A 14,762-nucleotide genomic window follows, 5' to 3' on the forward strand; every position below is an offset into this window, starting at 1 on the left:
AGCTGGACGTGAGCATGCTAGGTCCTCTTTAAAATGAGAAAACCTTATGGGAGGATGAATGACTTAAAGATAAACTCCCCATCATTTCACAGGTCCAGTTTTCATGTCAGTTGCCTTTATCCTTCTGTCTTTCACATCCATGAACAGTGCTGAAGGTGGATTTGAGTCAGTGGGTCGGCTTGGTGAAATGTCCAAGGACCAGGCCCTGGCCAGCTTGCTCTCCTGCCCTCTGCTGGAGGATTTAAGTGAGTGGAGCCAGTGGGAGCTGATCTTTAAACCCCTTCACGGCTCCCTCAAGGAATTCATTGAAAAAAATGCAGGTAGGCACGAGGCATATTGCTTTGAACATGATCATTTTTAGACTTTTTAAACTCAACTAAATGTGATGTATGGCGTGGCTGTAGCTCAGGAGATATAGCAGGTCATACTTGCTGAGCTACAGCATACCGTATTCCTGAGTCAGCTAACTCAGGCATGTTGTAGAAAGCACTTTGAGTGCTTAACTGTAACTTAACCATATACAAGGTGTCTCATTTCCCATAAACCAGTGAACGGTGTAAAATGAGTTACGGTACGGTACGTCGTTCAGTATATGTGTAGACTGAATCCAGAATGAATCCTTGGTGATATAGAGTGCATCATTTTTATCTTCTGCCATTCAGTTCAGCTAATTATGCACAAACAAAGCCTTGTTTCGATTTAAAGATATAAATAAAAAATGTTTGTTTCTGCTGTCAAAAAGTGCCAAACGTGTGTAGAAATCATGTTTGATTATCACATTAAGTCCACAAGAGGGCAGTCGATACAAGGTGAGACGTAACTAACTGTAACTAACTCATTTCAACATAAACATGACGACACGCTGTAAAATAAACAGATGATTAGATTAAGTTATATACTGTAAAATAAATGTGGAAGACACAGAGTGGGCACTGCTGTGACTGCAACAACAAGTGTAGATGAAAACTGCAGCAGTGCCACACACAGCTGCTCCCACTTTTACGGCTGTGCTGCAGTTGGGTCCTGCACTTTGAGCTCCTGCAGAAGGCCTTAGTTTGCATATTCTAAGTTTTAACATTAAAGGAAAGGACGACCACCACTGTGTCTCACATTGCACAGAGAAACATTTATCCTTTCACCTTTTGGTTTGGTTTTTCCACTTTAGCTTTTGAAGATGTTTAATTTAGTCAGTTGTTAATTTTTATTAGACATTTGTAGTGTTATTATATGGAGAATAAATGCCAGAGATCAGTATGGATATTAGAATAAAAACACAGAACATTATGAAAGCAGTTGACTCACATTCATTCAGACATCCAAAGTCTCAATAAGCACGTCCGTTACAGCCTCATCGGAAGAGCTGTGATAAAGTTTTTACCAATTTAACAAGGACTTTGCAAAACCATTACTGTTAGTTACTTTGCTACTTTGTTTTATTTTAGTTAATAAAAATGTTTTTCTAGTTTTAGTTCGCAGTTATTTTTAGTTAAATAAATCACATTTCTTAAGACATATAGAATCTAGTGTCTCTTTTATTGTTTAGTGCTGGAACAGTTAAAAAAGCCGGCAACCTCTAAAGCAAATTTTAGATAACTGAGTACTAATTTGATTACATCATCTTTTCATGATGTTTTCATTTCAGAATTTGAATGAAATTGGGATAAGTTGAATTAAAGAAGCTGAATAAAAACAACAGAAGTTGAAAAACACAGAAGAGAAGTTGAATAAAAGCTGAATTTCAAACAAAAAAAGATTTCAGAATTCGCAGATTAAAGTCAGAATTCTGAGAAAAAAAGAATTCAGACTTTGAATTAAAAACAACAGAAGTTGATTGCGAAAAAAAAAAAAAAAAAAGACGTGCCCACTTGTATTTTTCCTAGATGCCGTAATCCTCTTCCATACCGAGACACATAAGCTGTCTGCATCATTTGGGTATCCAGGCTGTGATAATTAAATTTGATGTCCTCTTGAGCAATTAGCAGCAATACAAAGGCATCAACAACTAATGGGTGATTTGATGTTTTACTTACTGCACAGGTAATACAGGCCTAGCAGCATTAGAGGTCAGCCCCGGTGTGCTGTTTAGGGTCACCACAGACACAGGAGACAAGCACTTCTCTAGTGCCACTACAGCCCTCGATCCCGTGGGCACAGCTGGCCACCTCGTGTCCATGGTGGTAGCTGACGGAATAGTTAACGCTCCCATAGCCCTCCTGAGCAACCACATGCAAAGCTCTCTGGCAGCAGCTGTGGCTAAAGAAGGTAGGTATTTAACAGGATAGATGATGGAAAATCATTTTGCTCCATAGAAAAGAATTATGCACAACCGGACTAACAGAATTTGTGTCGTTTAGATTTGTCCCTGGCCGAGGAGGATGTGTCATGTTACGACAAAGTTGCCAAGTTCCTCCTGGAGTGTCTCACACGAATCCCCACCAGAACCTGTCAGGCTCTTCTGCTGCAGGTCAGGAGTGGATGCTGAAAAATGCATCAAGATCTGATATGTTATATATTTATATCCAACTGAAATCTAGTTGATGTTTTGATTAGTTTGTGCTGTTTGGCACAACAAACAACAAACCCTTGATCATATTTAGTGTTATTGGACATCGGTGCTGGCACTATGTGTTGATGATTCCAGTAAACAGCTTTCAATCAACAAAAAGGGAACATGTGACAACATTTCAGTGTGTCCTGGAACACATGAGTGGGCAGCTTTAGCCTCTGAATTTAGTTTGTTCAGCTAAATCGCTGAAGAGGAGGCTGTTATTCAGTTGTCATGCCAACCACAGACGTAGATGGCTTGTTGCTAAAGCTCTCTCAAGTTATCTGCAACATCTTGTCTCTTTTTGCTTTGCAACAATTTGTACAATACAATGTACATAACAAATATGTGTAATCAAACATCACAGTCATGTGCATTTAAAACTCTGGCATTTATGTTCTTCCAGGTGTTTTTGGAGCCCTTCTCCCGTGTCCTGGGCCAGGCCAAATCTAAACGGGTCCTGATGACCGTGGCTCAGTCGGAGCCGAGGTACATGAACTGTCTGCATCGTTTGGGCATCCTTCTAGGCATTCCAGACTGGATCAAAGACTACGAGAAAAAGCTGAACCCACCTCAAAGCCAGAGCTGTAACACATACTCAGCACCTGTGGACCAAGCCAAGGTCAGAACACAAGCGAGGAAATCTATAAATGTAGCTTAGATATTACACTGGAATTGAAGAGTCCTTTTTGTCAGTGACATATATCAGCACAACATCAATCCACAAAGTTATGGACTTTGTATTTAGAGTATACTGGAATCTCACTGCTGCTCAAATAACATAAAAAATGGCATGTGGTGTATGATAGCTGAGTTGTAAAGTAAGCAGTAAAGGTAAGAGAAAAACACAAAAAGGCAACATATAAGAAAAAAAGCAACATATAAGAACTGGTTCTAGTGGAAAGTCTGCTTTTTTAAGGGTATAATGCCAAAGCCCTGCGGCCACGACAAAGCACCATTGTTTAAACATTTTTTATTGCGTAAAAGGAACTCTTGAAGTTCAGAATTGAGACGTATTATCACTAGATATAGGAGATATCTATATTTTCTTCTGCATCAGAGACTTCTTAACCGTTTAAAGCCGGTTGGCGCGGGCACGCTCCGTTTTGCGTAACTATTTTTAAATCCTGGTAGCACTGCAACCACGTAAGCTAGCGCAATCATTTTTTTTGCATATGAAACCGGAGGAGTTGTACTTACATCTTATGCCATCAGCTTGTCCTCGGTTACAGTTTCCTTCCACATGTAGCTTTGCAAAAACTGCATAAAAAGCGCTTGCAGCAACAAAAACATAATATTCCAGAAACACGCTTTGCCGATCCGATCAGCTGTTTATAACACTTCCTATGTTGGAATAGACGTCAGCACGAACTATCGCATGTCCGCCATGACCTGCCTGAAACCGGAAGTGACGTCATTTTGCAGAAATGTAGTTTTTTACCATCAGGGCCTCATGAGCCTATACTGGTGTTTTTAAAAGTTATCTTTGACTTTATGACTTTCTGTGTCGTTTCTGGGATGCTTAGGACTCATATTGCACTGCTGGAAATAGTTTATTTTGATGCATATGCTGCTTTTTTGCAAATTTGCATTATAATATTTATTTTCGTTTTTCCTGCAGTGTATAAAAATTGGTGTATTTCAAAAATAAAACTATGAAGACACTCAAAATAAATTTCCTGTGGTGGGAAACTAGTTTGTGCAACTTTTTTGTATTTACAGTTTTGAGGGTTAAGCCTCTTAAATTTCTCTAACTAGAAATATATGTTAAAAAAACAAAAACGATTTTACATTTTTTTGTAGTTTATTACACTTTTTTGCAATTTATGTAATTACTATGCATGTAATGCATGCATATTATTAAAATTTGGGCTATAATGGTTGTATTGATGTATAGCAACTTGAAATGCTCCCAAAAATAGCACTACAGCATGTAAAAATATAATATAAGCTCTGGCGGACTTGGTTCTATAATAGGTCTTAAAGGGTTAAAGGGCAGATGTAAACTGCTGGATAGCTAACGTTTGAATAGAATGTATATAAAATAGGTCCTGTGACCTGTAACCTAGATTTCTAGACATTTTTCTCCACTCTTGACTCTTGTATGATTTCTAGGACAGAGTCACATCAAAAAAAAAAAATATTGTTAATCATTTTCAAAATTAATTTGAAATTCCACATTAAACACTAAAATGTATTTAGAGAAAAAGGTTGAAATGTGGAGATTACTGCAGCTACATATAACCCTCTACAAAATGCATTGTTAAACAAACGGATCAGCCAACTTGTGATACATCGTCTTGGTTGCACATCTATAACTATCATAACTGCATCTGTCCATTACCAGGCTGTTCCTTTTGTACAAATCCACTCTTCCACATTCCTGTGTTTTTCTGTCTGATCTTTTCTACATCCTTATTCTCATCACACAATATGTTTACGTTCTGAAGAGAAATCATTTCCTTCCTTGTTACTGAAACCGATTCTGAAGTATGATTTCACTCCCAGGGCAGCTGTGGCAGTTTGTTTTGAGACAACAACTGTAATCTCCACATTTCTACTACAATTTCTATTACAATTACAATTTCGACCTTATTCTCAAAAAGGTCAATAATAATTTTTTTTCTTAACACGGCCCCAATACTTGTTCGTAGATTTCAGTGATATTCCTGATGCAAGTCATTTTAGGCACGCAACTCTGGCTGTTTGCACGTGAGCGGCCTCCTGGTGGTTTTATTAAAATTCTGCAGAGGGTAATTAGAAAATGTACAATTAAAGGGAAATCAGCTTGTTTCAGACAGTGGATTAACTGGACGGCTACACAAAGGCCCACTGTTAAATTACTAAGGATTATGTAACGGCAACCTTCGGTCCTTCTTTGCCGTTTCTGCAGGACGTAAAGTTTCTGACTCGTGCTCTTGTTTAGTAGCTTGGATGCCTTCTGGTAGCAAAAACGAGGCGAAGGAAAAAAGGGGGCAAAACATTTATTTTCCATACAAATCGAAAGGTACAAAACAAATGCCTCTGGTGGGAGCTCCGTTTACATTCCCTTTATGATACAACAAAAAATAACATTAAAACGGCGACGTTCAGAAAACTGTTGCTCCCCGTCCTGCTTGCTTACCTAACCTTTTACACACACCCCTCCGCATGCGGGCCAAATACACCCCCCTTTACGACACCTATCAACACTTTACAACAACAGACTAACAAAGCAGGATTAATTTATGGAGCACAGCCGATTACATTATAACATAAAATGATCAAGATTATAATAGAAACTTAAAGATCATGACAAATAGTTAAATATGGCATGATGTAACTGAGTAAAATATTGGCCTGGACTTGGCTCCAACAGATTATTTTGCACTTTGAATCATGCAGAGAAACTCTACGAGAATCCAAAGTATAAACATGTGGAGCTCCTCACAGATCCATTTTGCTGTGAGGAAACAGCGCTAACCAACGAGGTGCCACTAAGTCATATTGATCAGATTGATTGGTCAGTGACAGCACAGTAAATTTTGGACATTATGTATCGCCATTAATCATTTGAATTGTGTGGAAAGTACAAAGCAGTGAAAATACAGAAATGTGAAGAAATACTCAACAATGTTGTTTACTAGTTGTAGTTCTATACCAATGAACTGTTGCTCAGCAGCATATTTCTGTTATTAACGTGTTCTTCTTACCTTTCTTATGTCTTCAGTCTAATTTGACAGATTCTGAGTGCAGCAGTCTGTCAGCTCTCAACATGAGTGAAGATGACTTTCTCGAGGATAACATCATGGACAACAGCTTTGAATCCTCCCAGCTGTACCACAGCCCACACCAAGGTGAATGAAAGTGGCTCTCCACTGCAGGATTTTGAACTTTATTACTGTTTTCACACTGTGACAAATTATAATCTTTTACCAAATGTGTTCTTTAAGTCAATGATGAGCAAGACATAGAGGCTGAGGAGGAGGAAGAGGATGAAGAGCAGCTGTATGAGTTGGCCTCGGTGCCTAACGGAGAGATATCAGACGTCAGCAGCGACGCTGAAGGAGGCCAGGGCGAGGAACAGCTCAAAATGTCTGACGGAGATGAAAAGGAGGGTGACGGCTGTGAGTCCGAGGACACAATCCAGAGAGCCGTCATTGAAGACATCAGGTTTGTCACCTTTATCCAAAACTGCTCTGTCCGTTTAAGTGTCATGATTTGGTTGTGGCTGCTCTGTCACTCTTTTTTGGTGTCCTCTTTCTCTCTGACAGGAAAAGTGAGTTTGGCATCGGGGTGAAACTGACAGCTGAAGGCCAGAAACTGATGCAGGTCCACCAGGAGCGACTGGGCCGCAGCTTAGACCGCCTCTCCACTGAACTCTACAGCAAGGACACACACTTCGTCCTGGAGCTCATTCAGGTTTTGATGGTTTTGTATTTTCTAGGGTTTAGTGGTGTTCCCTCTGGTTGGTGTCTTCCCTGCTTGTGCATCCCCTTAGTGTAGTAGGTCTCTGTGTTTAGTCCGCGTCTCTGAGTCTGTGTAATTACGTGTATGTTATTCCTGTTTTACTTTGAAGGGCTCTGTCTTATGCCAGCGTGTTCTGTTTACGTTTCCCCTGCCTCGTCAGTTGTCATGTATTTCAGGTGTGTTCCCCTCCTGTTTCCCATCCCCTGATTCCTGGCGTGTGTATTTATAAGCTGTGTCCCATTTCAGGGTCTGCACGCTTGAAGTACACGCACTACGCGTACTACGTACGGTGCGTACTATAAGTACGAGAAGTGCGGAAGTGAGAGGCTTGTGAAATGGGACGGTCTATGCTTCGTCGCGCTGTTCAGGTTGCCTAGCAACCATGATACTAAGAGACACGCGAGACATGTTTCATACAGCTTTGTTTGACAGAAATGAAGGAGAAAAATGTTTTGTTGGTCATTCTTTTTTGTCATGACATCACTATGATTAGTTGAGTATCTGAGGCTGAGACCACAGGACTGTAAAACATGATTGTTGGGCTTCATTTCTGTACCGAACAGTCATTTAAGATTAGCTAGTAAATAATAATTAGTTAATGTTGTTCATGAGACTAAAGTCATCTCACTATGGTAATGTAAATATCATATGGCCAATATTATAGTATTGTCAGATTATTATGATATATATATATATATATATATATAGATAGATAGATAGATATACATATATCACTGACTTTCAGCTTGTTGTGTTTGTGGATATATGACTGGCTTTAATTATCCATAAAATCATCAGATTCTCTGTAAGATTAAGGTCGACTATATGTATATTTAGAAGTAGAGGCTTTAAAACCAAGTTAACGCTGAAAGCACAAACATCACTAGTGTCACATAACTTTGCCGACATGTGGCCAACAGCAATGTTTTAATGTTCTTCGTTATTAAACATTCGCACATAAATAAGTGACGTCATATTCAGTACTTACTTTTGACAGTTCACTCTTGGCCGCTCCCTTCTTGTGGCAAAATTATCCACACCCACCGCTGCGCTATGAATTGTGGGATATATGGGACCACGAAGCGTGCACCGGACCACGCTTGATATTTGGGGAAATCGACGGCGCATTTGGAGTTTGCATTTTAAGTACACTTCGAATTGGGGCAGCCGTCGTCGTGTGGCGGTGACGTAACCGCACTTAAAATGCGTACTTCAAGCGTGCAGACCCTGAAATGGGACACAGCCATAGTGTGTGTTACCTCGTCCTCGCTGCTGGTTTGTCTGTGTTGTTCCCCTCGGTCTTCCTGCGTCTCTCCGTCCGTCTCTCTGTGTATTTTGCCGTACCTCCCTGCATCTTCGTTTCTGGCTTGTTTTGTTAGTTTTACCCAGTTTAGGTTTTCCAGTTTCATGTTCACCCACCATTGCTGTTTGTACCCACTCCTGTAAATAAATATTCACCTGCACCAGAGCTGCCGCCTTTTGGGTCCTTTCTACAAACTCCACACGTCTGCCACACCGGACGTGACAAATACAGTATGGAAATCATCTGAAACACACCTGCATGTCCACCTCTGATTGGCTAAAAAAGGCCAAAATGAAGGTTTTAGCGTTGCCTAGTTAAAGTCCTGAGTTAAATCCGATTGAGATGCTTTGACATGAGCTTAATGTTTGGAAATTAAAGCAATACTGTTAAGAGTGGGTAAATTTGGTGGATCTTAAAAATTGTCTGATGAACCGAAACGTGGCCAGTGTGACAAATAAGAAAAAATAAGAAATCAGGAAGGATAAAAATAGTTTTTAAAGATCTGTAAAACAAAAAAACAGCAGTTTGATTGTGGGTCTAAAATTCTATGAAAGGAAACTTCTTTGCTTTAGTACTTTGATTTGAATTTTGTCCAATTTCCTCCGAACTCTTTGTTTTCCTTTCTTTCAGAATGCCGACGACAACAGTTACCCGGCAGAGTCCGGGGTCGTTCCAGCGCTGGCTTTTATGGTGGAGCGAGCCTGTATCACTGTCCTCAACAATGAAACCGGCTTCCAGGAGAAGAACATTCGGGCTATTTGTGATGTAGGCCGCAGCACTAAGGGAAAACACAAATATGGATACATTGGTAACTGCATTTGGCCCTCTTTCGTTCTTCCACCGTTACAACTGTGTAGTGTTGGAGTTAAAACCACATAGACAAATGACGTTCGCCTGTTTTACTTCGTACAGGACAGAAGGGCATTGGCTTCAAGTCAGTGTTTAAGGTCACAGACTGTCCCGAGATTCATTCCAATGGCTTCCACTTGCACTTTGACAAGAACTGTGGCCCCATGGGATACATCCTCCCCCACTGGACTGAAGATACGAGGCCTCTGGATCCACAGCTGAGGGACATAAATCAGCACAGGTCAGATGACTTATTGATCCCAGTACCCTGAGAGTCGATCAGCTAAATTGAATTGATCTGTTACCAGTTTCAGTATTTACGCCAGTGCTTTTCTTGGAGCTGTTTCTAAAAACAAACCTCTTATTTTAATTTTGGAGTTCAATATTACACAGTTGTGATAAACTACACTACAAAGTGCAGCTAAAACCCATCTTTACCGTCATCTGCCTATATACTTCATGTTTGTGAGATCCAAAGTAACAAACGGCATCTGCATTGTCAGCTTCTTGGTCAGGTCGGCTCATTTGTTGCCCTGTAATCTGTGGGGCTCTCAGTGGATTGCTGAAACGCTGACTGTGTCTGTGTGCATAAATCGGCACATTGTTTGTAGGTCACCAGCTAAACGTTCCTCTGCTTTTTGCAAGCGTGGTCTCACGATAATTTGCTCTGCGTCAGAATCTGACTCTCTTTGTTTATGTCCCCACTGTAGTATAAATAGTTGTATTCCTTGTTTATTGTTATAATACAGGTAATTTAGTTTGGTTATGGGGAAGCCAAAACATCTGTTTAACTTTATTAGCAGTCTGCTGCTCATATTAGACCCATGGTCTAATTTTTTGTCTTCTTCTCTTTTCAGCTGGACCACTAAGATCAGCCTTCCTCTCCGGACCGAGAGCCATCAGACCAGGAACCTGTTTCATGACGTGCACCCGTCGCTGCTGCTCTTCCTGCATCGACTACGCTCCATCACCATCTACAATCAGGTAAGTCAACAACAAGCGCTTGCACACGTGTGTTTTTGCACATAAACCCACCTAAATGGATTAGGAATAAAACACCTTGTTGCTACTGTATTTATTGTGTCTGTGTGCAGAGTGAGAAGCGTTTCATGACGATGACTCGTAAAGATCTCAATCACAATGTGCTCGAGGTGGAACACTCGGAGGGTACCGAGCGCTGGCTAGTGGTCAAAACCACACTGAAGCCCAAGAAGGTGATGCACACAAGCTAACTCCCACAACTCACCCTTTTCAGGCGCACATATCATATTTGGATTTCAGAACAACGACTAACCATCTGTTCCTGTATTCCATCCCTCCTGGGGCATAAATAAAATCTGCTGTGGATTTGCATTTCTCTGATGTACTCCTGTAAATATGAGTGTTGATCGTTCTGCTCCTCAAATGTCTTTTCTCGGGTTTCCATCAGACTTTATGAACACTTATTCACTGGATTCACGCGGGCAGATAAACACCACCGAGCTGATTTTAATGATCTGTCAGGCTGAAAGGGTTCAGTAATACCTTCTCTTACTCCTTCAGCTGTTTTCCTTCTTTTATTTCCCAGAGGCAGCGTCCTGTTACCTGCAGTTAGGTTATATAAGAGAATGAGCAAAGCTGAGTGACAGAGGCTATTTGAGACACGCTGTGCTCTTGATTTTCTTCTCTTTTTTTCCAGTGGCCTCACTTTTTGCAAGCCCATTTGTGCAAGAAGTCAGCCTGTTAGCAAGTTGTCGGCTCTGTTGTGACATTGATTTGTGCCTCCTTCAGATCAAAGAGGATGTAGAGTCGACCGAGCTCGCTCTGGCTTTCCAGCTTGGCAGCGACTCCACGGGAAGTAACGTTGTTTGCCAGCCTCAGAAGCAGCCCGTGTTCGCTTACCTGCCCCTTCGCAGTTTCGGCTTCCGTTTTATCATCCAAGGTGAGAGCGGAGACGAGAGCAGTTTATTCACGGGCGCCGTTGAGTGAAGAACAAGTTCAGTCAATAACTGATGTCCGTTTCTTGTTTAGGTGATTTTGACATCCCTTCTTCTCGTGAGGATGTTGACAGAGACAGCTCCTGGAACCAGTGGCTCCGGTCTGAAATAGCACAGCTCTTCCTCCAGGCCATGGATGTCTTCACTGTAAGACATAGCTGCAGAAATAGAGAAAAATAACCAAGAAAGTACAATGTTATATGATACATGTGTATGAAATGTGTATGCACATTATGTTGCAGTATGAGATCATTAGAAACTAATATGCAAGTTGATTTAGAAAATATGATTTAAGGATCGTTTACTGTGACATATCTGGGCAGGAGGATAAAATTTGAAAATTTGCTCAGTCATACTAACCAGAAATTATTAGCATATACATTAAATCATTCTATTAGAAGAGAGCGTTAAAACTGCATATTTGATACATTACTGTGTAAAATAAATTCTGAGCACATGAAGCAATGAAGTTTATGAAATCTGATAATATGCAGATTTGGTATGTACCAGGAAATTACAGGTCTGTCTATTTCCCATAAAGGCTTGGTTCTTTTTGTAGCTGAGGTAACTAAAGAAAAAGTCTAGAACATAATAAAGTATTATTAGGCAAATATGAGATCTTGGTTGTGTCTCCGTCTGAAGAGAGCTTTTTCTTTTATGTCACATTCCTTCCTCTCGTTGTTCCAGAATCACCCAGAGTTCACGGGACTGAAGGGCCTGTGCCAGTTCCTTCAGTTTATCCCCCTGTCTGACGAGGTTTTGGACTTCTTCAAGCCTGTTGCCGGGCAGATTATTCAGCTGCTCAAGGGCAAATCCTTCCTGCCTACTCTCAGTTCAGGTATTATAAAACTAAACTAAAAACTAAAACTAGATGTGAAAAATGAAAGCAAGACCAACAATTTCTAATGCAGAGTGTGATACAGATTAACTCAATTTGGGAATATTTCTTGAATGAAAAAAGCTCAAATGAACCAAAGATTTCACTTCAAAGTTAAAGCTGAGTCAAAAGGAACAAGAAATAACCTCAGAGTGTCCTAAAGAGGGAGCAGATCTGACATAAACAATAAGGTCCCCAAAATGGAACCCTGCAGCACACCGTAGGCAAGAGAAGTGGAACAGGACACAGAAAAGGATCATTCAGGCAGATATGAGAAAAATCAATCAACCAAAGCGGAGCCCAATACCAACCCGAACCCAGTATCTCAGGCTATCGACAAAACCTGGTGGTCAGAATTTAGTTTTTTACGAGTTTAGGTCAAAGTGTCACTTTAAAGAGGAGCTGTTTTAGTAAGATGAGCAATGCAAAAGCCAGACTGGATCACCCCAATACTGCATTTATCCAGAACATCTGTCAGCTGGTTAGCTACAAGCTTTTATAAAATATTTGCAAGAAATGATAAACTGGAGATTAATGCGTAAGTGCTTTTTTTTAAAGTGGAAGATGACAGCATTCTTAGAATAAGCAAGGACTTGACTAGAGACCAGTGAAGCACTGATTACAGTTCGCATACAGAGACACAGACATGGGTAAACCAGTTTTAAACAAAAATGCAGGTAAAATGTTGAGTGAGCCAGAGGATATTTCCATTGAGTCAACTACAAGTTTAACCAGCTCAGGTAACGGTAAAAACGAAAAACCAAACAGGTTGAGCTGGGGTTAGACCCGAGCATAAACAGGAGCATGTCAAAGAAATATGAAAGCTTATTTCTTCACTGTAACACTGTAAACATTCCTCTGCTTTCTCTCTCAGATGGTAAGATTGTGTACAAGCTGCCCTCCCAGGTGGCCGTCTGTCAGGACCCTGTGATACGGGAAGTGATCGGTGGAGGTGAGCTGGAAAAGCATCTGTCTCTGTCCTATCTGCATCCGGATCTAAGCCCAGCACCGCCCACCTCCCTGCTCACTCACCTGGGAGTCCGATACCTGCGGGGAACGGATGTTACCATAGTAACCACAGCCATGGCCAAGGAGCTGATGACAGTGGGAGGTATCCATTCAGGTGTGTGCAGAGCAACCCTGGCATCTCACAGTGAGGGCAATATGATGCTGCGTAGTTATATTGTCATTATAATAAATGGCTAAACTTTAAAATATTCCATTTTATTTCTTTTTCATTCAGTAGAAACAAACTGATGTTTTCTCTGCCTTTGTAATGGCAAATCTGAACACCAGACTGTGTCATATGATTGTTGGGTTTTTCTCTGTATCTATGAAGCGCCTTGAGGTGACTTTTGTTGTGATTTGGTGCTATATAAATAAAATTGAATTGAATTGTGTTTCAGATGCAGGTCTACATCAGCTGGCCAGGCTTCTGGTTTGTAACTTCCGAGCTCTGGAGCATGGATACGGAGAGGCAGATTCCATCCTGCAGACGCTCAGAGAGCTACCCATAATCCCTCTAGCTGACGGACGTGCGGTGGCACTAAGTGTGGAAGGAGTGTTCTTTCCAATGGAAGAGAGCAAGACCAAGAAAAAGAAAGCTCAAGCACAGACAGGTAATACTCTGACTTCATAACTCTATTAGTGGCAGTATGTAGTGGCTAAGAGGCTTGATCTGTGAAATGTGATCGGTGATTAAATTGCAAACTGATATCTTGATTATGTGTGTCCTTCTGAAATAACTTTGCCTTGCTTTAAGTCAAAGAATAGAATAGGACAAGCCTAAAGTTTGGGGCTGAAAAGTGAAGCTTGCAGAAGTCCAAACAGCGTCACTTCCTCCAATGGCCACTAGAGGCTGCTCCAAAAGTAGAAAATGGAATCATTTTCTACTTTTAGCATAAAAAAACATTTTTACAGGCAGGTAAAAATAGCACTTGCTTTCTTAAAAGTTAATTTCAGCCCCTCTAACAACTGTGTGGGGGTGATTATTTTTTTTTGTGATTAATATTTTATTGTACTTTTAGAACACTACAGTCCACTGCAGAGACAGATTACATCACATAAAGAAAACATCGGCATAGCAGCAGAACAGTAGAGAATACCAAACCAAAATGAGGGGGGCAAACAAAGCAAGAGATAAACAATAGGAAAAAACAACAACAAAAAAAACAAAAAAACAAACCAAAACAGCCAGCCTTTGACTATATGGGTCTTACTGCACACCACACTCTGACATCCCTGAGAGTGCTTCGTCAAAATTCCAATGTCTATCCCACTCTAAGTTCTAGTCTGTTCGTTTTATTCTGGACAGATATGGATCCCACTTCAGATGGAAACTCTCCACTTTATTCAGGAGCCTGTATGAGAGTTGTTCTAGTGCAGCGAGTCTCCCTAGTTGAATATGCCATACAGAGACAGGTGGGGTGGAAGGAGCCTTCCACTGGGAGATAATGAGTTTACGCCCCAGCATCAATGCAGTCTGAACCCACTCAGCAGCCTTAGGCGGAGCATATTTAAGGAGTGATGGGTCCCCCAAAACAAATAGCCTTGGTGAAAAAGGAATATCCCATCGTATGGTTGATTTGATAAAGTCATGTATCTCAGTCCAAAAGATTTGGGTTTTAGGACAGCTCCAAATCATATGGGTCAATGTGCCTACCCCAGTCTGACATCTCCAGCATTCAGGGGACCGTATGAGGTTGGGGTGATTATTTTTTAATATAGAAAAGGTTAAACGATTCTTACACGATGTGCTTGAAC

The 14,762-nt window shown here is 40.8% G+C and overlaps 1 protein-coding gene across 7 annotated transcripts in view; it reads left to right on the forward strand.

The window, feature by feature from the left end:
- LOC146513197 (uncharacterized) overlaps positions 1-14,762 on the forward strand; it is a 50,100-nt gene that overhangs the window by 12,882 nt on the left and 22,456 nt on the right. For all 7 annotated transcript variants that reach the window (XM_085169982.1, XM_085169979.1, XM_085169983.1 and 4 more), the window contains 16 exons: positions 148-320; positions 2,038-2,262; positions 2,355-2,464; positions 2,952-3,167; positions 6,255-6,381; positions 6,478-6,697; positions 6,799-6,946; positions 8,928-9,105; positions 9,210-9,387; positions 10,004-10,130; positions 10,241-10,360; positions 10,917-11,067; positions 11,157-11,269; positions 11,810-11,960; positions 12,874-13,122; positions 13,406-13,618. In XM_085169982.1, the coding sequence (XP_085026108.1) occupies positions 148-320; positions 2,038-2,262; positions 2,355-2,464; positions 2,952-3,167; positions 6,255-6,381; positions 6,478-6,697; positions 6,799-6,946; positions 8,928-9,105; positions 9,210-9,387; positions 10,004-10,130; positions 10,241-10,360; positions 10,917-11,067; positions 11,157-11,269; positions 11,810-11,960; positions 12,874-13,122; positions 13,406-13,618 (2,699 nt within the window). The remainder of the gene's footprint in view (positions 1-147; positions 321-2,037; positions 2,263-2,354; positions 2,465-2,951; positions 3,168-6,254; positions 6,382-6,477; positions 6,698-6,798; positions 6,947-8,927; positions 9,106-9,209; positions 9,388-10,003; positions 10,131-10,240; positions 10,361-10,916; positions 11,068-11,156; positions 11,270-11,809; positions 11,961-12,873; positions 13,123-13,405; positions 13,619-14,762) is intronic.

This window comes from Neolamprologus multifasciatus, chromosome 8 (genome assembly GCF_963576455.1).
Source record: "Neolamprologus multifasciatus chromosome 8, fNeoMul1.2, whole genome shotgun sequence".
In the NCBI taxonomy this organism is placed as follows: domain Eukaryota; kingdom Metazoa; phylum Chordata; class Actinopteri; order Cichliformes; family Cichlidae; genus Neolamprologus; species Neolamprologus multifasciatus.